The sequence below is a fragment of the Panthera tigris genome, chromosome D4 (genome assembly GCF_018350195.1).
Source record: "Panthera tigris isolate Pti1 chromosome D4, P.tigris_Pti1_mat1.1, whole genome shotgun sequence".
Taxonomy (NCBI): Eukaryota; Metazoa; Chordata; class Mammalia; order Carnivora; family Felidae; genus Panthera; species Panthera tigris.
Window position 1 is genome coordinate 80442657 of NC_056672.1, and position 22910 is coordinate 80465566.

At 46.2% G+C, this 22910-nt stretch overlaps 1 protein-coding gene and 1 long non-coding RNA gene across 9 annotated transcripts in view; one reads left to right on the top strand and one right to left on the bottom strand.

Moving 5' to 3' along the window:
• TTLL11 (tubulin tyrosine ligase like 11) overlaps positions 1-22910 on the bottom strand; it is a 237066-nt gene that overhangs the window by 117890 nt on the left and 96266 nt on the right. For all 7 annotated transcript variants that reach the window (XM_042963433.1, XM_007094509.2, XM_042963438.1 and 4 more), the window contains 3 exons: positions 19770-20345; positions 8025-8120; positions 7163-7278 (listed from right to left, as the gene is read on the bottom strand). In XM_042963433.1, the coding sequence (XP_042819367.1) occupies positions 7163-7278; positions 8025-8120; positions 19770-20345 (788 nt within the window). The remainder of the gene's footprint in view (positions 1-7162; positions 7279-8024; positions 8121-19769; positions 20346-22910) is intronic.
• On the top strand, positions 1764-22455 carry LOC122232940. Of its 2 annotated transcripts, none has more exons than XR_006210326.1 (4): positions 1764-2901; positions 7186-7287; positions 12193-12274; positions 21932-22455. It is a non-coding gene; the product is annotated as an uncharacterized LOC122232940 (long non-coding RNA). The 2 variants fall into 2 exon arrangements; XR_006210327.1 differs by having other exon boundaries at positions 21935-22455.

A 22910-nucleotide genomic window follows, 5' to 3' on the forward strand; every position in this document is an offset into this window, starting at 1 on the left:
GAGGTTTTTACTGGTTACTCCTGACTTAATGCTTAAACACTTTCAAATGGAAGAGAGTTGTTTGGTTTTATTTCTTGCCCATAACATAATGCACTTATCATTAGTCATTTCCTGTCTGTTCTTACTTGAAAATGCACGCATATTTTTCTAGTTTGCTGACTGTCGTCCAAAATGTGAGGCGCTTCGAGGTACAGAGGGCACAATATATCTTGAAGCCCCAACACCCCAACCTTGGATAAATTGCCTCAGCTCCCTATAGCCTCTGATGATAATAGGACTGTTGAGTTCTCAACTATTTCAAAACATGATGAAATGTCTGGCTTCTTTTTCCAGGAAAAAAAACACACATACAGAAAATCTCGTGTAGTTAATGGGCTCACAGATGCCCTTCAAGCCTTCGTGTACTCTGGATTGAAAACAAGCTTTGATTTTCTTCCCTTGCCATTCGAGGCCATCCTTCTGGCCTCTGGGTCTTTATCCACTTCCCCAGCAGCACCTCCTCTCTATTAACCCACTTCATGCACCTGCCTCTCCAGCTGATTTGAACTCCTAAGTTCCCTCCAACAGGGCCCAGTGACTTTGTTTGGACGTCCTTCCGTCCATTTGTATGTTTCAAAGATTACTTCTCCTCGGTTCAAGTGCCATTTTCTCCTTGTCAGTTTTTTTAAAAATATTTATTTATTTATTTTGAGAGAGAGAGAGAGAGAAAACATGGGTGGAGGAGGGACAGAGAGAGAGAGACACAGAATCCAAAGCAGGTCCCTGTCTCTGAGCTGTCTGCACAGAGCCTGACATAGGGCTTGAGCCCATGAACCATGAGATCTTGCTCTGAGCTGAAGTTGGACACTCAACCAACGGAGCCACCCAGGTGCCCCTTTTTTTTTTCAACTATCCATTAATTATCAATTATCCATTAATTTTTTCAACTATCCATTAATTAAAAAATAAATAATCTTTTCTTGTATTTTTCTCCCTTGACAATTTGTCTTTACCTTTAGAGAACACTTTGCACTTTCCACCTTATAGATCTGTATGTGTGGATCTCTCTCACTTCTCCCACTGGCCTGTGAGCTAATTCAGTTTCGTAAGACTTCTCCCTGGCACACAGTAAGTGCTCAACAAATACCCTAATAGTCCATAGCTGTTTCTCTAATCCTTGACATGAAATGAAGGATTTGCAATGAAATGCATATAAATATGCAAATATTCGTCTCTCTGTGACCCGGGCTCCTGATTTATGTAGAAATCGTCAAAGGTGCCTGGGGTCAGTGTGTCCTGATCTGTAGGGTCTTGCCACAAAGGAATCCTTAGGAATCAGTGAGACCCAGAATTTCAACAACATGTCAGCCGTGCAAGCACGGACGGGCCATTTGTCAGGATGGTTAGATGATTCTTCGGAAAGACTGTTTGCAGAAGAATATTCTCTGATAAGAAAGATAACATCCTGCATTTATGAAGGCATGTTTAGTCTACACGTTTTAAGAGCCTCTCTTCCCTACCACTGAGGGGATTTCAGTAGAATACACTGTCTGTTTAAGTGGCAGAGGTCTGGACTTAGAGGACCTCTGATTAATGTGTTTTTGATAATCTTCTCCAGGATGGGACAGAGTTACATTCCTTGGTCTTGGTACAAGCCCCAGCTGTGAAACTGAAGCACTGGGAGATTTCTTGGTCTCTTTTCCACTGGGAGATTTCTTGGTCTGTTTTCTCATAGAATGTTCCGGCTTTATCCTAGATTCTATGTGGAATCAAACGAATCTGGGGATTCTTTTAATTTATTGGCTCTAAACATGGTGCAGGATCCAAGGGAGATGCTTGGAGTCAAGGTCAGAAGTGAAGCCTGAGCTCTCAGTGAAGCCTTCAGAGGATAAAGCTGTTTAGATCAGGTCAAAAGCTGCCCCAACACCCTGATAATACACCTGGTCGTTCCTGTGATGGGAAGTAAACGGAACTGGGAGAGGGCGGTGAGATGTTACTGGGAGAAAAGAGGCCTCCGTGCCTTATGTAAGTCGTGTTCCAAATACACGCTTCTGAATAAGAGATGGGCAGTCTATATCGCAGTTCCCAGGCACTGCATGGCATCACCATATCAAGAAAGTCCCTTTAGACTCCTCCAAGCCTTCCTGTCTCTGACTTCACTTACACTTCTCTGAGGCCCTGAAGGGCTAGGATTCCTGAGAAACGAATTTGGGTCCCAGAAATATCTACATTCAGGAAAAGAGGAAAAATGCTACTAAGATGGCTCCCCAAGGTAAACCAATCTTCCAAAATTAATGAATTGATGGAATCATCACTTTGTTTCTAAAATAATCCAGGAATGCAATTTCTTCACTTCTGTTGCAGATAGAAGTTAAAAAAAAAAAAAAAAAAAGACTGAGGGCACCCACATACCTTGACAAAAGCAAAACTTTCCATTGATTCTCCTGATTTTCTCCCCTATCTTACAAGCTTAGCTTTGAATCCTTGGAGAAGCTGGAGGTCAGTGGAACAACGTGGCAAAATGGAGAGACACTGGTGTTGAAGTTGGGAGACCCTGGATCCAGCTCCCACTCTGCCTCTGACGAGCTTTGTGACTTGTGACAAGTTACTGACCTTCTCCATCTGGGTTTCGTCTTGTATGATGCACGTGTGCAGAACCTTTATGTACGACAGACAGGCTGCTTCAGAAGCTGGTGACCTATTGGTCACCATCAGGAGAACCCCGAAGCCTGATTGGCCACTTGGTGGGCCTAAGGACTAGCGTTTGTCTAATGTTTTCAGATGTCATGAGGCTCTCTCAATAGGTGTCACTTCATACGGTGACCATGACAATCCAGTCAAGGAGATATCTCCATCCCCATTGTTAAAGACCAGATGGAAGAACAAAGTCCCTCGGCCAAGCTCATGGCGCAGCGATCAGAGGTGAGAAACTTCACCCCAGACCTGGCTGATGCCACATACAGTGCCTCACCAGGACACGGGCTGCTCCTCTGTCAGGAAGAGATTCCCGAACCAGGGAGCCGACTGGCACATGGTTTCTAGATCCCTTCTGATTCTAACAGTCCGTGCTTCTCTCAATATAATGACGGGGCTGGAGTAAACCAACAACGTTAAAAAGATTCTGTGCTCTCAAATGAAATCTCCTGTAGAAGGCCAAAATATGAAATAGATAATTGCTTCCACCCAGATGTCCATCAAGTGACAAACAGATAATAAAATATAATATACCCATATAACGGAATATTATTTGGCCGTAAAAAGGAAAAAGTACTGATACATGCCACAACATGGGTGAACTTTGAAAACATGCTAAGTGAAAGAAACCAGACACAAAAGACCGCACACTGCATGATTCTACTTATATGACGTGTCTGGAATAAGTCGATCCGGAGACAGAGAGTAGGTTGCGGGAGGTGGGAACGAGAAGTGGCTGCTTCATGGGTACAGGGTTTCCTTTAGGGGTTGACATTTTGGAAGCAGTTAGATAGGGGTGGTGGTTGCATAACACCGTGACTGTACTAAGTGCCATGGAATTTAAATAGTCAATTTTATGCTATGTGAATTTTACCTCCATATATGTGTGTATACGCACAGATATATGATATTTCCAGAGTCCCACCCCATCAGCCTCCCTCTTCGCATGTCCCTACAATGCCTCCAAAGAACCCTAATGTGTAAATCAGAATCACCTCATATTATAAAATGTTGTCATAGTTCAGACAGCTATTTTATTCCTTCAGGGGCCAAAGGTATTTTTCCTTAATCCAACAAATAAATATGCCTGGGCCAGTAATATCTTGCTACTCAGAAACGGAACCTTCCATTGGCAAACAGCTCCAATGTCCACAGCGGTCCCGTAGCTTCAGTTTTAGGATACGTAACTCAGAATTCTACTCTAAGTATACCCAGAAAGATAACAATAGCTAAGCTTTATTTTTTGGTGTTTTCTTCTTATATTCTAGTAGATTGTTTTATTTTGAGTGGTGAGCTAAGCATGATTAAGTGGCTACTCTGAATAGTTTTTCATGTTGTTTCATTTAAATGCCATTTTATAGAAAAGGACACTGAGGCTCACACAGCTCTGCAACAATCCTGAGGTCGGAACTTAAAGCTCGTCCCTTCGAGCTCAGGAGAAAGCCTCCAGCTAGGCCAGGAAGGGTACGTGCAGTCACCAGCTCCTGTGCCCAAGGAAGGCACGAGGGCCGCTTTCAGTCCCACCAAGAAAGTGACCCCAGCCTGTCAGCCCCTGAGGTGTGTGAAGATGCCTGACGCATGGACACACGTCCCCTCGGCACCTTCCCAGAGAAGTTGAGAGGCACGAAGAGGTCAGGACCTCTATCTACCATTCCTCCTCAGCGTATATGGGGACGGTGAAGACCCACCTCAGTGGTCGTGCTGACGACATGTGCTCAAGAACGAAGTAACGAGGGACACTGCAGACCCTCGTTTGCTAAAGAGTTGTAGGGAAAGGCTAGGAAACCATCTGTTTTTAAAGGTTTAGGTCATGGACGCCTGGGTGGCTCAGTCGGTTGAGCGTCCGACTTCGGCTCAGATCATGATCTCACGGTTTGTAGGTCCGAGCCCCACATCGGGCTCTGGGCTGACGGCTCAGAGCCTGGAGCCTGCTTTGGATTCTGTGTCTCCTTCTCTTTCTGCCCCTCCCCTCCTCACATCCTGTCTCTCTCTCTCTCTCAAAAATAAATAAACGTTAAAAAAAATAACAAAAATAAATTAATTTAAAAAAATAAAGGTTTAGGTCAGATCCTATTTAAACACAAGACACTCTGGTTTCTGAAGCTCCCTCCCATCCTAGAAGTCTCTGTGACATCATTTTCTGCACAGTGACACGGTGTCTGATTTGGACACATATGATTCAGCATTACTACACTGGGCATTTTCTGTGGGCATAAGTATGGTGCTTTTTCAAGTTATTCTGAAACATTTCTACACAGAGGATTTGAGGATAATTTTAGCTTTTTTTATCTGCATGGTCAAGTTACCAAAATGGTAATAATAATTCCTTACATACAAATGCACTTTACGGATTACAAAGTACTTTCATGGACGATCATTACTGTGTTTTTTTTTTAAAGGTGAAATTTAGGAAAATTATCAGTAAATGACATTTGGCTATTCATATACCCCCTTATATTCTAGGTAAGAAAAGGGGGAGAGGAAAGATTTATATTAGAATTGAGGTCAGGTTCTAGAAATTTTACCTATTCCTGGTTATCAATTTTTAAAAGAGCCAGTGCTCCTTCAGTTAAAACAAGGTTCTGCTACTTATGATTGGTAAGCTGCAAATGTCTTGCACGACCTTCCTTTGGTCCCGTGCCCCGTTGCTATTAAATTTTAGTTGTGCAGCTCACAGAGATGATCCAGAATGCCAGGTGTGGGTAAACAAAACAAAACAAAACAAAACGGAACACAAAAAAACTGAAACAACAAGAAGAAAGCTAATCATGTTTCAATATCACTTAATGTGAAAATACAGTGATACTTTTATATCTTTTCCTGTTTCATGGCCACACAATGGCCTCTGGATTTGTTCCCACACACATACACACACACAAATCAGACTGCTAATGTGTCAAGGTCATCTTCAAAGAGCTGTACCGGCGTGTCATACTGACATGGATAGCCACTGAAGCCTCCCCACAGTGCCACACAATCTCCCAAGACCTAACCTCTATCAGGGAGATCGATAACCCTTAGAGAGTAGATGTTTAAGGAATGAGTTTTATTGCAATTAATCTGACCAAACTGCAATCCACCTGCTGCCTTTCCTTCGGGATGGCGGAAGAAAGCAGTCACGTGTACATACGAATGGACACGTTACCCATGGTGTTGGGGCCACACCCAGGATGCGGCAGAGCTGACAGGCCACCACTTTGAAGCTCTAATTGGCCGAAGCCACATCCGGCGCGACTGGCCCTCCAAACTGCAGGTGAATGTTCTCGGCCAGGTCTTGCCAACAATGGCAATCTGTGCTTCCCGCGGGGAAGAACGCCCCAGAGGAACACTCAACCGAGCAGGCACCATCCAGCCTGACTCAGAATATGACAAATGCTCCTACAGAGTGACATTTCCTGCCAGGCAGTGGCACTCAACCTTGACTGCATGGTAGAATCACCTAGGGAACATAAAATACTTCTGTGGCCAGCCCTCAAGCCCAGGCTCCTTAAAATCGGCGTCTCTAGAAGCGGGGGCCCTCACACTGGTATTTATGAAAGCTCTCCAGATGGTTCTAACATGCAGCCAAGGGAGAAGCACCAGTGCAGAATATTCTAGCACTATCTGGGCTTGAGCCCAGCTGGTGAGGTGCTGCAGGAGAGGAACTCACAAAACACCACTTGCTTAGGAAAGGGAAGTCCATGCTCCCTGAGGTCTCGAGCCATAGCTGACAAGTGCTTTATTTGTCTGCGGGCATTTAGGTCAAGCTGATTTGTTGGGGGGACAAGGAGGGCTTTGATTTTTTTGCCTAAAACAAGCATAACGATATTTACTTTGCGAGAGCCAGGAATTTGATAAAAACAAAACAAAATACCCAGATGAGATGCTGTTCATTTCTGGGGTGATTCCGGGGAGGGAGGGGTGGGGCACATACTCTTAACAATGCCCCAACTGGGGTAACGTACCCTGGGGCCAGTGGGATGGAAAAGAACAATAATTGTAAAGAATACAGAACTCCCAGAACTTCAAGTGGCCCTGCAAACGTCGAAACCAAAAACTTATCCTGCAAGAGTATAAACGTCAGGAAGAAAGTGAAAAGGGAAACGATTCTTATCACGTCCAAGCAACCTATGGCCCTCTCCTTGGTTTTGTTTTACTCTCTCCCTATGTTTGGGCATTTCCAAGAAAAGCTCTAGGTGAACAGTGGTGGGTGAGAGGAGATTCCACCTCAGGGGAAAGTGGGTTCGTAGAAGAGACTTTCCAGATTCAAATAACAGTCAGCTAAAAATTCATCAGCTGAATCCCAAACGTTGGATTCAAATACAAGTCTCCATCTCCTGATTGCAAGTCACTATATTTGGAGGCTGATGTCCACAAATGAAAATATGATGGGTTAGATTGTTTAATGTGTAAATCTCACTCCAATGTTACAATGTTCTAAGAGAACTTAGCTGCTTGGGACACTGCCAGCAGAGTTGATAGAAATAAATGATATAAAAAGTATACTCACTGGTTCTCTCTTTTCTTCTTAAGTGGGTCCATCAGGCGTAGTGTGTCTCTGATCACGGCCACCTTCACTTCTTCATCGACAAGGCTGGGGACATTTTCAAAGACCCCCGGAGAAAGCTTGAATGGGTAAGGATTCAGTGTTACAGTGGAGAGTGATTCAGTACCAAGTACCTATTAGCATTGGCTCCAGTGGTTGAACTGTTAGGCTTTGCTTATGTTCATCTACAGAAGGTAATTTTTTGAAGACTCCCTTTATGTTACTTTTACAGTGTCAGTTTCCTTTAACAAATCAACAAAATATGTAAAGCGGAAATACATACATAAGGAGCACTATGTCTTTCTAGTTATCAAAATCATACATGCTCGCTGTAGAAAATTTGGAAATATAGAAGGGGTTAAGAAAATAAAAGAAATCCACATACTCCCCCCAAAACACAATATTAGTGTTTGGTGTGTTTCCTTCCAGTCTTTTTTTATGCACTAACCACTGTTGAATGTGCTATTTATGTTAGTGATTCAAGTATGTCAACATGGCTAAATCATATTCCTAGAATTTCAATTAGTTCATCTCCTGAGGTTAATTAATTAGTTCACGTCAAAACTGATGGAAAGGTTCAGCTGCCTCTGTGTCTGCAGACCTTAAAAATTGGAAGAATGGCATGCTGAGAAGTTACCAGGGGTCGGAGAGGTCTTATATTTATAGACTCTGTTCAGAGCTCCACAAAACTGAAACTATTTAGACTGGAACAGAAGTTCACTGTGCAAATCTGAGAATGCTGAACCTTGTTTAGCCGAGTGAACAGCATGAGAGGGCACGTGCAGTTGTATGGCAATATATTCAACGAGGCGTTCAAAATACTTACTTCTTGCTCATGTTCGATTCTCATGCTGGGATTTGCATTTACTTCCAGGAGAATAGGCTTCAGATTTTTCATCAGAAGGATGTCAAAGCCTAGAATCTGGGTAGGATACACATAATTCAAGATTACTCCCTCTAGCTACAATTTCTTTTCAGGAATCGAGTATGGTGTTAGGGTCATTAAGGTGACAATAAGTTCACACTTGGCCCCCAACCTGCGCCTTGACCCTGGCTTCTCTTGTCCACGGCCCCTCTGCCCCTGGGTGTTCTTGTCAGGCTAAATGGACAGCAGAAAATTTCACAGGAACCTTGATGATGGGATGAGATCTCCTGGTGCATTTCAGCAATATCGGTGACCTCTTTCTTCCTTAACAGGTTTTTTATTATGTTGAGGATCAGTAGTGCCCATCAATTTCTCCCTCTCCATCTGCTCTCCTCTATTAAGCTGCTTCTTAGCTAGATCTCTAAAAACCCAAGGCTACCTTTCATAACCTCAGATGTCCATCAGTATCACTTAAGGACCCCTTTCAAAACCACCACATATCCCCCAGCTCACACCTACAAGTCAGAATCTTTCAGAGTAGAACCCAGGCAAATCAGTTTTGAAAAACAATGCCCCCCTGCCCCCCCGCCCCAGTGATTTTGAAAGACGCTCCTTAGCTAAGGAAAGGGAATATTTATTAGGCACCAATTACTCCACGATGCACCAATTATTCATAATCTCGTTTAGTCCTCATGACGGTGTGTTTGAAGGAAGGATCCTGCTCTCCATTTTCCAAAAGCAGAAACTGAGTCTCACAGAGGCCAATGGATTTCCCCAAGCTCGCCTAGCGAGTAAGTGACAGAGTTGGATTTCATACCCACGTAAGGCTGGCTCCAGAATTTGTGGGATCCAGTGCAGGATGAAAACACGGTGGGGAGGGGGAGACTTGTTCAAAAAGTACTGACAATTTCATGATGGTGGCAGCAGAGCATTAAACCAAGCACAGAGCCCTTCTGAGCACGGAGTGCTGTGTCACTGCACAGACCCACACCCAAGGCTAACCCCAACACCATGTGTCCTTGACACCTGCCCTTCCATCCAGCGTGCTGCTTTAGGTGAGGCTTTGTCTTTGGCTTCCTTCAGTTCCTCACAAGCCCTAGGATGGGGTAAGCCACCCTGTGCATCTTTCCCTCTGCCTGAAACAACCCTTCACCTGCATAACATCTCCCGATCCTCAAAATCACTGGTTCTAATTAGATTCAGACTCAAACCACAAGGACGTCAGATTCTCGGGAGGACTCTCCTTATCTCTCTAGGAGGTGATAAGGTAGAAAGCTTCTGACATAATTGACACAGTCCCAAAGTTTCAAAAAATAAAATGGAGAATAAAGGAGAGAAAAAGAAAAAGATACAGCTGTATCCCCTCCTCTGAGGATCAAGCAGAAAAGATGAAGGGAAACCCATTTACTTGTCTATACAGAATGTGCATTAGTCAGATGGTAATTATCCAACTGTAGCCTCATTCTTATTAATGAAATCAGAGCCTGAATGACCATTTTTGGGGGTAATTCAGGATGAGGTTATTCTTCAGTGAAGGGCAATGAGGATGAGAAGTTGGAAAAAGTCACCCTTGCTCTATTTTTCTTTCCCTGGTCATGAAAAGAAAGGAATGGAAATTCAGTAGAAAATGTTACATGCATTATAGATCCACTTAATAATATATGGCAAGTGGCTATGAGTGATGAGGCCTTTAGGAGACTCTGGTGACATCATCAGTCTAACTGCAGACCGGGGCTGAGGCATGTGGTGTTGATGAGGCTACAGAGAACAGCGGGCTGTGGTGCCTGCATTTATCATCCTTAGTCATCAGCTGCTTTCTGCTACATCTTAGAAGCTTGGACTCGCTCTTTCTCAGCTTGGTGGGCTCTTTCGGTTCAATGAACAGCGGTTTCCTGAAAATAAAGTTATAGGAAAGCTGGAGAAGGCAAAACCTCAACAGCCATACTGATCTGCACCCACCAATGGCATGGTATTTTCTAGAACCTAAACTTGGGTGCATGTCGTTGAATATGTAGGGTCTTGTACAGAAATGCTTTGGAGTCAGAAATACTTGGCTCCAATCCTACCTCTGTCTCTCGCACTAGCTAGACAACTCTAGGTGCAGTGCGTAGCCTCTCTGAGCTTCATATACCTCATGAAAAATGAGAGTTGACGATAGCTACCTTGCAGAGTAGCTGATGATGGAAGCAAAAAGCACCTATGACTATGCTCATCATGTAGGAGGTACTCAATATTTGCCAGTTTCCTTTGCAGTTTCCTACCGATCCCACCAACAAGAAATGGCATTATGTAGCTTTAGAGTCCAGAAGAGCTCATTTCAAATCCTAGCTCTGCCTTTAATGTGCATAACTATGGGCAAGTTACTTAGCAACTCTAAGCCCCAGTTTCTTCATCTGTAAAATGGGAATAAGAATAGTACTTACCTTAGTTCATTCATTCAAAAAAATATTTATTGAGTGCTTTCCTATATCCCAGGAACTATTCTACCTTCTAGAAATATAGCAGTGGACTAGACGAGGTCCCTGACCCCATGGAGCTTACAATCCAATAAATAGTGGGGAGCCAAGACCAAATAAAAATAATGCAATGTAAAATATTTTGCACAGTGCCTGAAACATAGTAAGTATTTAATAAAGGTCATTATTATATTTTTTTCATGAATTCAAGGAAATATAGGTTGTTTTCTTTTCAAAAGTTCAATGAAATATGTAGCACCAGTGGATCTCAATAAACAGAATAACGGAACTGGGAGGAGCTTAGAGTTGATCTTGTCATAAAATTCTGGAATAGAGCTGGAAAAAAATCAGGAATTTGGTCCAGTGTTTTTCAAAATGGGGTTCTTTTCTGGGGAAGCACTGGGGAGGCCAGATCAAAGCAACTTTTACCTATCTCATATACTGGATCCCCAGAGAAGAAAGCTTTATATATATACGTGTGTGTGTGTGTGTGTGTGTGTGTGTGTGTGTGTGTATGTATATGTAAAATATAATGTATAATATATATAATATACATATATATATAAAGCTTTCTTCTCTGGGGATCCATATATACATACATACATATATATATGTATATATATGTACATATATATATATTTTTTAAACTACGAATTTAGTCTAACAGCCACTTTATGCAGATCATAAAAGCAGCTTAGAAAGGAGAAAACCTCCCTCCAGTTTGGTGGCAGAGCAAGAATTGTCAAAAGGAGAAAGAGGACTTTTCAGTCACATGATACTCTGCCCTCATGCAAGCAATTATGTGTTGCACACCTCCTACTCGAGGGGGCACCCTGGGGATTCAAAGTTATCTTTCAGCCCTTTTAGAAGCTTCTAAAACAACCTGGGAAGAAGAGGATCCTGCACCATTACTTGTAAACTCATGCCAAGGTCCAAGCTATGTTCCAATGAGGGGGGATTCTCTCTTGAACCCTAGAACTACACATCCATCTGTATCCAGAGTCGTCCCAACTGGGAGGTCCCAGAGTCCTCAAATTCAACATATCCAAACTCAGCATCACTATCCAAACTCACTAGCCTCTAAAATGGTCTCAATGACCCCCACCTCGTGGCAATCATGCCCTTGTGTAATCCCTTCCCTTTGAGTGTGAGCTGCACCTAGTGACTTATTTCTAAAAAACAGCATAGGGCAGAAATGATGGGATGTCACTTTCAATATCAGATCATAAGAAGACCAGGGCTTCCATCTTGGAAGGCCTTCTCTTACTCTCTTGCTCACACACTCTGAGGGAAGCTGGCTGCTACGCTGTGGACTGCCCCCCTGGAGGCACAGGTGACAAGGAACTAATGTCTCCAGCCAACAGCCAGGGGGTGCTGAGGCCTACCCCCAGGCTTCTTCCCCAGTCAGGCCTTGAGGTAACTGTAGTCATTGCAGCCTTGTAGGAGACTGAACCAGAGGAAGTCCCCGAAGCCTAGATTCCTGATCCACACACACTGAATGATAATAAATGTTTGTGAGTTTAAGCCGCTAAACTATTACTTTGGGAGTAATTTATTACACAGCCAATTGATCATTAATACAGCACCTTTCTCTAAAATCGACTTTGCCTCCTGTATTCCTTATCCACCCAATTACACAAATTAAAACTTTCTCCTTCATCTTTTACATCTAGCTGCTCACCAACTCGTGTACATTCTGCCTCCTGAAGAGCTTTCCAGAGCTGGCCCATCCTCACCGCTCCTGGCCTAGATCAGGTATGCACCAGCTCTCACCTGGACTAATTTAATAGCTTTCCCATTCATTTCCCTGCTTTCGATCTCACACATCTAGTTCACCTGGCACAAGGGGCTGCCAGAGTAATTTTTCTAAAATGCAAACAGAGGATTAGCATTCCTCTGCCTAAAATCCCTGCCTGCAGAATGAAGGCCTAGGTCCACGGCATGTCCTACAAATTCCTCTATGACCTGACATCTGTCTCGCATTCCAGCCTTATTTCCTCCCCCTCCCCCCTGCACATCTTGGGCTGTAATTGTGTTGAACTATTAGTAGTTCTAGGATGCTTTACTGCTTTCTCCTTTATATTCTTCTATCTGGAAGACAACTTTACTGATGAAATATTTACTGAGCACCTACTAAATACTCCGTACTATTCTAGGCCCTGAGGATAAACCAGTGAACAAGACAAATGAGTGTGATATGGTAGGTGGAGGGGAGGGTTGGTGGTTTAGAAGGATAACTAGGGAAGGTCTTGTCATCCCATCGTCTTCTGGCTTCCACAGTTTCTGATCAGAATAACTTTTTGGTTATTCTTTGTTCCTCTGAACATAAGTTTTTTTTTTATCACTGGTTTTCCACAATTTGATTTTGTTAAGCTTTGATGTGTGTGTGTGTGTGTGTGTGTGTGTGTGTGTGTGTGTGTGTGTCCTCCTTGGAGTTTCCTGAGCTTCTTGGATTGCAGATTTCTAGTTTTTTCTCAAATTTGGAAATCTGGGGCTATTTCTCCAAAAAAAAGTCTTTCTGCATCTTCTTTGTCTCTTCTGCTCGGGGAGCTCCAATTATACACATGTTGATATTGTACCAGAGATAAGTGAGGGTCTGTTCACTTATTTTTCCTGTCATTTTCTCTATTCTATTGCTGTGTCTTCAAGTTCACTGATCCATTTCTTCTGCAGTGTCTAATCTGCTAATCTCATTCAGTGAATTTTTCATTTCATATTTTGTATCTTTCTCTTCTGGAAGTTCATGTGGTTCTTTTTAATAGCTTCCATCTCTCTTCTTCATTAAGCTCATATTTCCCTTTAAAATGTCGTGCATAGTTATAGCAGCTGTTGTAACATCCTTCCCCTACTAGTTTCATCGTTGCTGGTAACTCTGGGTCTGCTTGTATTGGTTTCCTCCCTTGGTATGGATTGCCTTACCTGCTCTGTGGAATGCCTGGATGCTGAATGCTGGATGGGAATGGATGCTGGACACTGTGAACATTACAATGCTGAGTGTCTAGGTTTTGTTTTTTAAAAAGTGCTAGGCTTTTTTGGCAGTTAGTTATTTGCAGATTAGTTTGATACCTCCAAGGCCTATTTTTTATGTTTATTTATTTATTTTGAGGGGGAGGTGGAGGGCAGAGAGAGAGGGAGAGAGAAAATCCCAAGCAGGGTCCATGCTGTCAGCACGGAGCCCGTTGCAGGATTTGAATCCATGAACCGTGAGATCATGACCTAGGCCGAAATTAAGAGTAGATGTTTAACCAACTGAGCCACTCAGGTGCCCCCAAGGCCTATTGTTTAAACTTCACTAGGGTGGGTCTAGAGTAACTTTCATTCCAGGGAAGAGTCAGTCCATTAAGGCACAACTTCTCCGGAACCTCCACTGAATGCTCCTGATGACCACCAAGGATGAGCCACACTGGCTACTCGGTGTATAAACATCTCTCCCTGCTCTGTGTGGGCACCAGAAGTTGTTTCGCCTATCAGTTCACCGGTCACTCTTTGCCCAGAGTGACAAACACTCTGACTGACCCACACTCCACACATGGTGGCCTAGCACTCAGTAACAACACAGGGGTCTCTGCAGGTTCTGGAGCCCGTTCCCTGCTCAGCTCCCTCCTTTTCAGAATTCTGTCCACAGAATTCCAGATACCTCAGCCTTCCCCAACTTTGATCTCCAACTCTTCAGCTCATTGAGGTCACAGGGCTTGGTTCAGGCTCCTCCCCGCATCCATATCCAGGAGATTGCTCCCAGACAGGAAGTTGTGGCAACCGTAGGACTCACCTCAGCTCCATCCCCCACTTCCTCAGGGATCACAGTGCTGAGATGTCTGTTGTCCAAAATCTGAAACCACTTATTTCATGCACATTGTCCAGCTTTCTAGTCATTTTCAAAAGGCTGTTAAGTCAAGATTTGTTGTTCCATCATGACCAGAAGCAAAAGCCTCGAGAGGGGATGCATGAATAGGGACCGAATGAAGTAAGTGGGTAAGTCATTTGAAGAGCTAAGGAAGAGCATTCCAGGCAGAGGGAGCAGCAAGAGCAAAGGTCACTTTTGAACAACAGCAAGGGGTGAGCAAGAGGGACAATGGTAGGAGATGAGGTCAGATAGAAGGACAAGGGACAGGTCATGTCACATCTTGTAGGCCATGGTAAGGAGCCAGGACTTTCAAGTGCAACGAGAAAGCCGTTGGAGAGTTTGCACAAGGGAAGTAATTTGATCTGGCATGTTCTGAAAGAATCACTCTGGCTACAGTGAGAAAAATAGGCCATAAGCAGCAAGGGTGGGAAACAGGACATCAATTAGGAGGCTACGGAGGTGGTACAAGTGCAAGGTGACCCCTGCCTGGACTAGGACGGCAGCAGTGGAGCTGGTCAGACGTGGTTAGATTTAGGATCTATCTGCAAGCGTTGCTTGTGTATTAGATCTAGGGAGGAGAGGAAAAGAAGAAAGCAGGATGGTTCAGGTTTTCCGTTTGTGGAACTGATCGGACGTCGTGCATTTACCGAAATAGGAAAACAATGGGAGACGAGGTTTGGGAGGGAATTCAAGAGTTTGATTTTGGACATGTTGGATGGGAAAGTCCCACTAGATGTCTGGGTGAAAAAAATGAAAGGGGGCAGCTGGATATACCAGCCTGGAGCTCAGGACAGGTCAAGACTGGAGATAAAAATTCAGGAGTCAACAGCACATAGCTGGTACCTAAAGCCACGGGGCTAAGTGAGGTATTTAGAGAGTGGTTGTACATAAAAGAACTTTCCAGGCACTGAGTCCTGGGAATCCCCAACACTGAAGGTCCAGAGGAGGGGCACAGAAGCAGCGGCCAGTGAGGTGGAAGGGAAAGCAGGTCACTATGGGGACCCTTGCCCCTTTCTGCTTGGCAAATTCTTCTCCATGCTTAAGCTCCAGCTAAAACAGCTCCTCCTCTGGGAAGCCCTCCCTGATTGGGCCAGGCAAAGTTAATTACTCCTTTCTCTGTGACAGGCCCTCTTACAGCATTTATGGCAAAGAAAGGTTAACTTGCAAACTCACCAGCTAGGGTGGCTGGAAAAAGGAGCCGCTATTAGTTCAAACCCAGGGCGTCTGAGAGCAAACCCCAAGCCCTCGTGTGGCCTTAAGGCTGCTTCTGATCTCCTTCCTATGGGGTGCCTGGGGCTGAAGGCGAGCAGGAGGTCAAGAGGACAGAGAAGAAAGAGAAGCGCGTTAGCATTTAGGAAAGGTGTCTCCTCCAGACATCTAAGGGAAAGGATCATGAGCCGAGGAGAGAATTAGACACAGAGCTAAAGGAAGATACAGACCAAGCAACAGGATTGGGAAAGAATGTTCTTGAAAGCTGAGCGGAAAACCTTTCCTCTGCATGTGTTTTTCTGCCACATGAATCATCTACCCCCAGATGGACCTTACTGCTGAAGCCAGAGTCACACTGCTGCCCCCAAGAAGACTGACATGGGGATGTGTTGTGGCGGCAGAGGGGGGTGGGTAGCAGTGTGGCTGGGCGATGACGGGAGCCGGGCTGGAATGACAGGGTTGCCACGTTCCCTAGGCAACAGATTACAGGAAACCTGCCCACAGCCTGAGCTGTGCCAGCAGCTGCTCCGGGCCACCACAGTTTCCCAAGTAGTTATTGTGGCTATGATTGGAAAGGGGGCACAATCACATGTTTAAGATAAATGTAATGTGGTTGGCTAGAGTCTATGTCCTGGAATGCTGCAGTGTGGGCCGGGCCCAGGCTACAGGCAAAGGGGGCTTCACGACAAAGAAATAATTTATTATACCTGCACAGCACATTATAGTTTGCAAAGTCCTTTGTACTCTTTATCTCGTGTGGGGCGGACAACAGCACTGTAAGGAGGGTGAGGAAACCGAGGCACAGAGAAGTTAAGTGACTTATGTAAGATCACACAGCAACTCGATAGCAGAACCATACCTTCTCCCTAAATCTCTGAGTTTCAAATCACTTCAGGTATTTGAGACCCAAACTAACAAGTGTTTTACCAAGTGATAAGAATAAAGTAACTAAGAGAGGCCCCCAAGGGAAAAAGAATAGTATTTTCTCAATCACTGTGAATCTGAAATGCAGGGTAAACCAAATTTCAAACACCTAACACTTTATGCCTTGTCGAAGTTTTTCACCTATAATACTTCACGCTACCCCTAAGAAGGCAGGTGGGGAGGTGAGTGTAGGCGATTCAGACAGGGAGACAGCGGCCCAGGGTGGTGAAGAAGCTTGCCCAAGGTCACACAGCTGGAAAGAGGAAGAGCTTCTCCTTTGGAATGTTACTTCCAGCCCAGGGCTCATGCCCTGGCCCCCAGGTCTGGAAGCATTTAGTGTGGTCAAGCAATGGAAAACAGATATGGGGGCTGTGGTTCTGTTTGCTAGACGTGATCTGTCCAAACCAGTGGCTCCCTCCCTGTCTGCCCTCCAATTCCCCACAGCGTGGGCCCCTGGTTCCACCCCAATGACTGCCCCGTTCGGCCTGTCCACAGCAGGATAGGCAGCGAACAACCACTCTGGCCCCTCCCCCCTGCACGCTCACTGTGCCAGGGCTGTGTGGCTTGGCTGTGCATGCTGGGCCCACATGATACTCCTGGAATAGCTGTCACCGTCAAACAGATGTGACCACATGGTCCCCCGGGATGACCCCTGGATGCCTCCACGTTGCAACTATCTCCTGCCCCCAATCTTCTCATGGCTTGGGATAAGACGCGTTTTCTCTATTCCTATCTCTAAATCCTGCCCACTTACCCTTTCTAATGCGTTAAGCTGCCTACCGGATGGCTGAGCTGGGCATCCCACCTGGGACCCAAAGCCTGAGGTCCAAGTGCCTAAGGACAGATCTTCAGATGACAGCCATCCCCTCCTGGAACTGATCACTGCCTGAATTGCCCTCCAAAGGGTCCCACCAGCCTGCCTGGAAACCCTGCTGACCAGTGCCCAGCCCCAGGGGCTCTCTGTTTGGCCTCTCTGTTTGGCACCTGCACCTGGGGACCAGCCCCCTCTCTTGCTATTGAATTAACAGCCCATCCGTTAGAGACGCTGCCCCACTGCGTCTCCTCTCCTTGCTCCACACCACCCGCTGCTCTCCCGCCTTAGACGGAGGACGAGGAACAGCCCAGACAAATAGTGTGTATTTACACTGGCATCTACAGCAATACACAGGAAACAGCCCCAACACCACACCTCAACATGCAGTGGAAGAGAATGTTGAAAAAGACTGTATACTTTATGGCAGCGTTTTTATAAATCTCAAAACCAAGCAAAATGAAACGATATACTGTTCAGGGATACATTCGTGCATCACAAAAGGATTTTTAAAAACAAGGGGATGGTACGCATAAAATTCCGGATAACGTGAGCCCAGGGGTGGGTAGGAAAATGGGATCGGGACAAGCACAGTAGTTGGCAATCTTGAACGGGGCGGGGCGGGGCGGGGGGTGCGTTTGGGATGACCATTCTGTTGTTCCGCTCCGTAGCTTACACACATGTTCTGTGTATTCTATTTATACGTCGATTGCCACAAGTAATTCTAAAGATGAGATGGACAGGGTCCCAGAGGGTCTTGCTATCTGCTCCCCATTCTGATTTATCTGGTGGTGGGAACCTGTGTGTCTCCTGAGCGCCTGGACTCCAGCTTCCCGGCCACCCACTTCACAGACAAAGGCCCTGAGAAAACCCTCTGCTGTCACTCCCACTCCCCGCCCCCACCTGGGCTCAGTCCACCACACCGTGGCCCCTGCCCCATCACTCCCCTGAAGACCTCGAAGCTCAGCGGGCACTTTCAGTTCTGGTCCCGTGTGACATCTCGGCATTCGCCGCTGCCGTTCCCTGCCCGCTCCTTCTCCAGGCACGCCTTCCTTGGCACTTAGGGTGCTTCCCCTCCTGATATGCCTTCTATGTCTCAAGCCCCTTCTTGTTGACCTCCTTTGCTGGTCCCCCCACCCGAGCCGCCTCTCCCTTGCCTGAATGGTGGTGCCCACAGAGATCTTCTGAGGCCCCACCTCCCTGCAGCCTCACGTGGCCTGAGTCACTGAATGCTGATGACTTCCCAGCCCAGCCCCGGCCTCTCGCTCCTGAACTCCAGGCCCAAATGTCCGACTGTCCACTCAACCTCTCCACTTGGATGTCACACGGGCACTTCAAGGGCATGGTCGAGTCCAACTCCTGACCTTCCCCACACAAGCCCGGTCCCCTTCCTGAGGTTTGTATCCATCCATCCGAGTGCCTGACCTCCTGGGAGTCCGTGTTGGCTCTCCGCTGCTCCCTCACCACCACACTCCCCCCACCCCATCTCCAGCCCAGCCCTTCCACTTCCAGAATGGCTCTCAGACCTATTCTCTCCACCCACACCGAGACCTTCCTCATCCTAGTGAACACCACCTCTTGCTTGTATGAAAGCCATCGGTTCATCAGCCTCTGCTCCCAGCCTTGCCCAATCCACTCTCCCCTCTGCCTTTGGTTTCTTCTTTGTAACGTGAGAACCTGAGCACGCCAGTCCCTGCGACCACCCTCTGGGGGGCCCCTCAGCCTTCCTCGACGGCCACTACCGACCTGTCCAGCCTCCTCTTCCCTCGTCTCCCTCCAAGCTCTGCCTCAAACCCCACCCGCCAACCACACTGAACCTCTTTCAGTTCCTTGAATTGCCTGGTTGCCCCCGGAACACCGTCTCCCCCAGCCCAATCCAGAAATCTCCCGCTCCATCCAATTTCGGCTCCTGCGAAGCCTTCCCAGACTACCCTCACTCTCACCTAGAGGACGTTAGATGGCCCCACAATGTCACGGTGCCCAGTACATTTCTTACTCTACTCTAGCAGTCGCGACACTTTATACCAGGTGCTTCGTCAACCACGTGTCTCTCATATTAGTAAATTCTATGCCTCGGCCAGTGGAGACCTGACTTACTGTCTCCCCAGTACCTGCGACAGGGCCTGGCCCCTACTAAGCAGGTGGTAAAACATGCTAGAAGGGAGAATGAATAAATAAACGGCAAGCACTGTGCTTTATGTATGTTATTTCATTTAATTCTTACAAGAGTCCTTTAAGGGAGGTCGTCTCTTCTTACAGGTGAGAGAAGGGAAATAACTTGCCTCAAGTCACACAGCTGGCAAACAGAAAGTTGGACCCAGGTTTAACCCCAAAGACCACACCAGCACCCACCCCTGCCGGCCTCTGGCCATGCCGCCCCACCCCTCATCTCGCAGGAAGCTGGGAGCCCTCCATAGGCCCCATCAAGGTTGGGAACTCAGGTGGAGACAGGCGAGGGTTACCTGGAAGCATGTGGGCCCCGGCCTCCCTGCAGGGATGTCCGACTGGTAGAAAACCTTGAGCTCTGGAGTCAGGGCAATGACAGTCTTAATCACCAAGGAGATGATATCAGACCAGACCTTCTTGATGTCAACACCTTTGGAAGACAACCTACAAAGAATGCTAGAAAAAGTCCGTTTGCTGCCCGTGCTAGTACTGTCCGAATGGACAAAGTTACCACTATGGATGTTCAGCGAGTAGTTGGTTAAGTGCATAAAGATGTGGTGCAGATTTTTGGGGTTGGGCTCCTGATATGGCTCTGTGCAGAATCTAGAGAGTCCGTCTTTGGCTATATAAATCTCTAAGGGGTCTAAGGACTTGAGTAAGACATACAGACGAATATCAAACTTGAGTTTGTCGATAAGAAGAGGTTTGCAGATGTACTCCTGGACCACCGCTGGCCTGCTCTGAAGGGTCCCTGCCAGGCGGATGTCACTGGGGTCTTTAACGAGGTAGATTCCATCACCCTGACAACCACCATCAGGTTTCACAATAAAAGTGGGCTTCCAGGATGGGTCACCGTCTTTCACCATTCGAACCTGGCGGGGGGAAAAAAAGAATGGTTGCATTATATTCTGGACCCCCAAGTCAGCGCAAGACCTCAGCACATGTTTCGTGAATGAGTGACAAAGTGAGCCCTGCCTCTGTGAGCATTCACTGAGCACCAGGGAGATAATACTGTACTAGGTACCAAGATAGTGACCTAAGGACTGCCCTCGGCCTTGTCCTCCAGAAGGGGGACTGAGAGTCGGGCAGATCTGAAGTCACAGGAGCTAGGTTCAAATCCAGGGTCTTTGTCAGTTATGAAGTCTAACCCCAGACAAGTCATTTAACTCATGGTGCTATGATGATGGTAAGGAGGAAAAGGAAGATGGCGAGGAGGAGGAGGAGGAGGATGGCTAACACCATTTATGAGTGCCTATTATGTGCCAGATAACTCCACTAGGCACTGCACATTAGTTACCGAGTTTACCCCTTACAGAGAATAGGATTCTCTTTTTACAACATAGGAAGCAGAGAGGGCACAGCAGTTGTTAAGAGTGTGGGCACTGGAATCTGACTGCCTGGGCTCGATCCTGGCCCTGCTGCTTACTGCATGACCTTGGGCGAGTTACTTAAGTTCTCTGTGACTCCCTCAGTCTGTAACATAGCAGTAAGATTGCACTGAAGAGTAAATGAGATAATGAATGCAAAGGTCTAAGCACACCGAACCTGACTCGTGAAAGGCAGCCACGAAGCCTAGCTATTCCTAACTGTTAAGGATGAAGTGATTTGTCAGCTGAGGGGTAGAAGTGGGATTGGAATCTCGATCAAGGACTCTACAGCACCTGCACCTTCCTCTACCCTGCCATGTCTCTGTTTCTTCCTCTTCAAAATGGAGATCTACAAACCTACCCTCACTGGCTCGCGGTAAAGAAATAAACTAAAATGTGCAAAGGGCCGAGCCTAAGACCGAACGGGGAGCTCGTGCAGGGAAATGTTCGTGCCATCATTTATATCTATTACTCAGTTCATCTGGTAGACTGGGCCCATCCTCCTCCAGTCTGTGGAGATCTTTTTGAAAGTAGATTCTGCCATCCATAATGTCTGCTGTCTTCCCATCTCCAGGTCAGCAGGACATTCACATAATTATCCAGGGCACTTGACCAGTCCAGACAGTCAGTCTGGATCTGCAGGTCTGCATAATTCATATGCACCCAATTCCCCCGGACACTTGTCAGGTCCTCTGTGCAGCTGTGGACTGAATGGCGCGCTGGGGGAGGGGAGCTGGAGGAAATGCGGAGGTGGATGTGAAAGGGGCAGCCGGTCTCTCTGCAGCTTGTGATGTGCCGGACCCCAGAACAGGCCTTCCATTCTGAACTCTGTAACTCAGAGCCGAGCCTGGGGGGCCGAGGAGGTGGCGGGCCCCAGCACTGGGCTCGCCCCAGCCCTCCACCTTTGGCTCAGCCCAGGACATCTGCACTCTGGGTTGTACTTATCTCTCTGGCCAGCCTATATTTCTAAGTGAAGCTTTTGCCAATTCCTTGGGCACTATCGGTTACTCCGGGCTTGTAAAAGATCTTTAACAATGGAGAAACACTTAAAACCTTAATAATGGTCCACATCAATTGTTTCCCCTTGTCAGCAGGATTCGAGAATGGAAGTTCACGAGAGATCAATGCAAGCCTCCCAGGGCCCTCCACTGAGCCTTTCTTGCAACTGTGACCTTGACGTTTATGTAGTTATTTAATATTCATCCAAAGCATTCATACATTTGGCCCTTCACAGTAAATATAAGCATGCTGGAGAAATGGCAGTTATGGATCAGGAAGTGAAAAATGTCAAGTTTGCAGCGATGGATAATTTTTCCCTCTGGAAAGCTTTTACTATGCCAAAGATACTAACAGTTCAATATATTATCGGGAGCAATATTTTCTCCTTTGAATTCAGTGTATATGCCTTAAATAAATTAAACTACGTGGTCAATAGTCTCTGTCATTCACTGCATTACTGAATATTTCTTCTGCTCTTTGCCAGAATAGGACCATACAAATCATGATTATTAATACTAATGGGATCATTGAAATTTTAGAACTGGAAGGATCCTCAGAGATCAATGCCATCCAGTCCTCCCATAATTCAAACTGGGAAGCTGACCTAACTGGCTGGTGGGATGGTTCCGAGGAGATGGAGGCTGTCTGACCTCACCTCAGGTTCTCTATGCCAATTTACCTCTACAACATAAAATTAAAGGCCTCTTTCTCCCGAATACTATAGGGAAGGTTCTCTTAATGTGGCAGACAGTTGGGATCTGAACTCTGGCTGTACAATAAGGGGGCTGGCCCCCGAGCATGGCTTTCTTGGAGCTGTAACCACAGATGCTGAGTTTGCCAGGACTTCCCCAGTACCAGAGCTTCTCTCAGGTTCCCAGCTTCTTACGACAGAGGCACAGTCTATGGGAAAGCCTCATAGCTCTTCCAAGTGGGGTTCCCATAGCCACCAGATCCTTCAGTGACTTCTATTTTTAAAAGGGAAAGAGCTTTTCCAGAATTCATATTCACTCTCCTCCGAGGTTTTACTCAAGGGTGGCCCTTTCCCTCCGGTTATTAGAGTCAAGCGCTAAT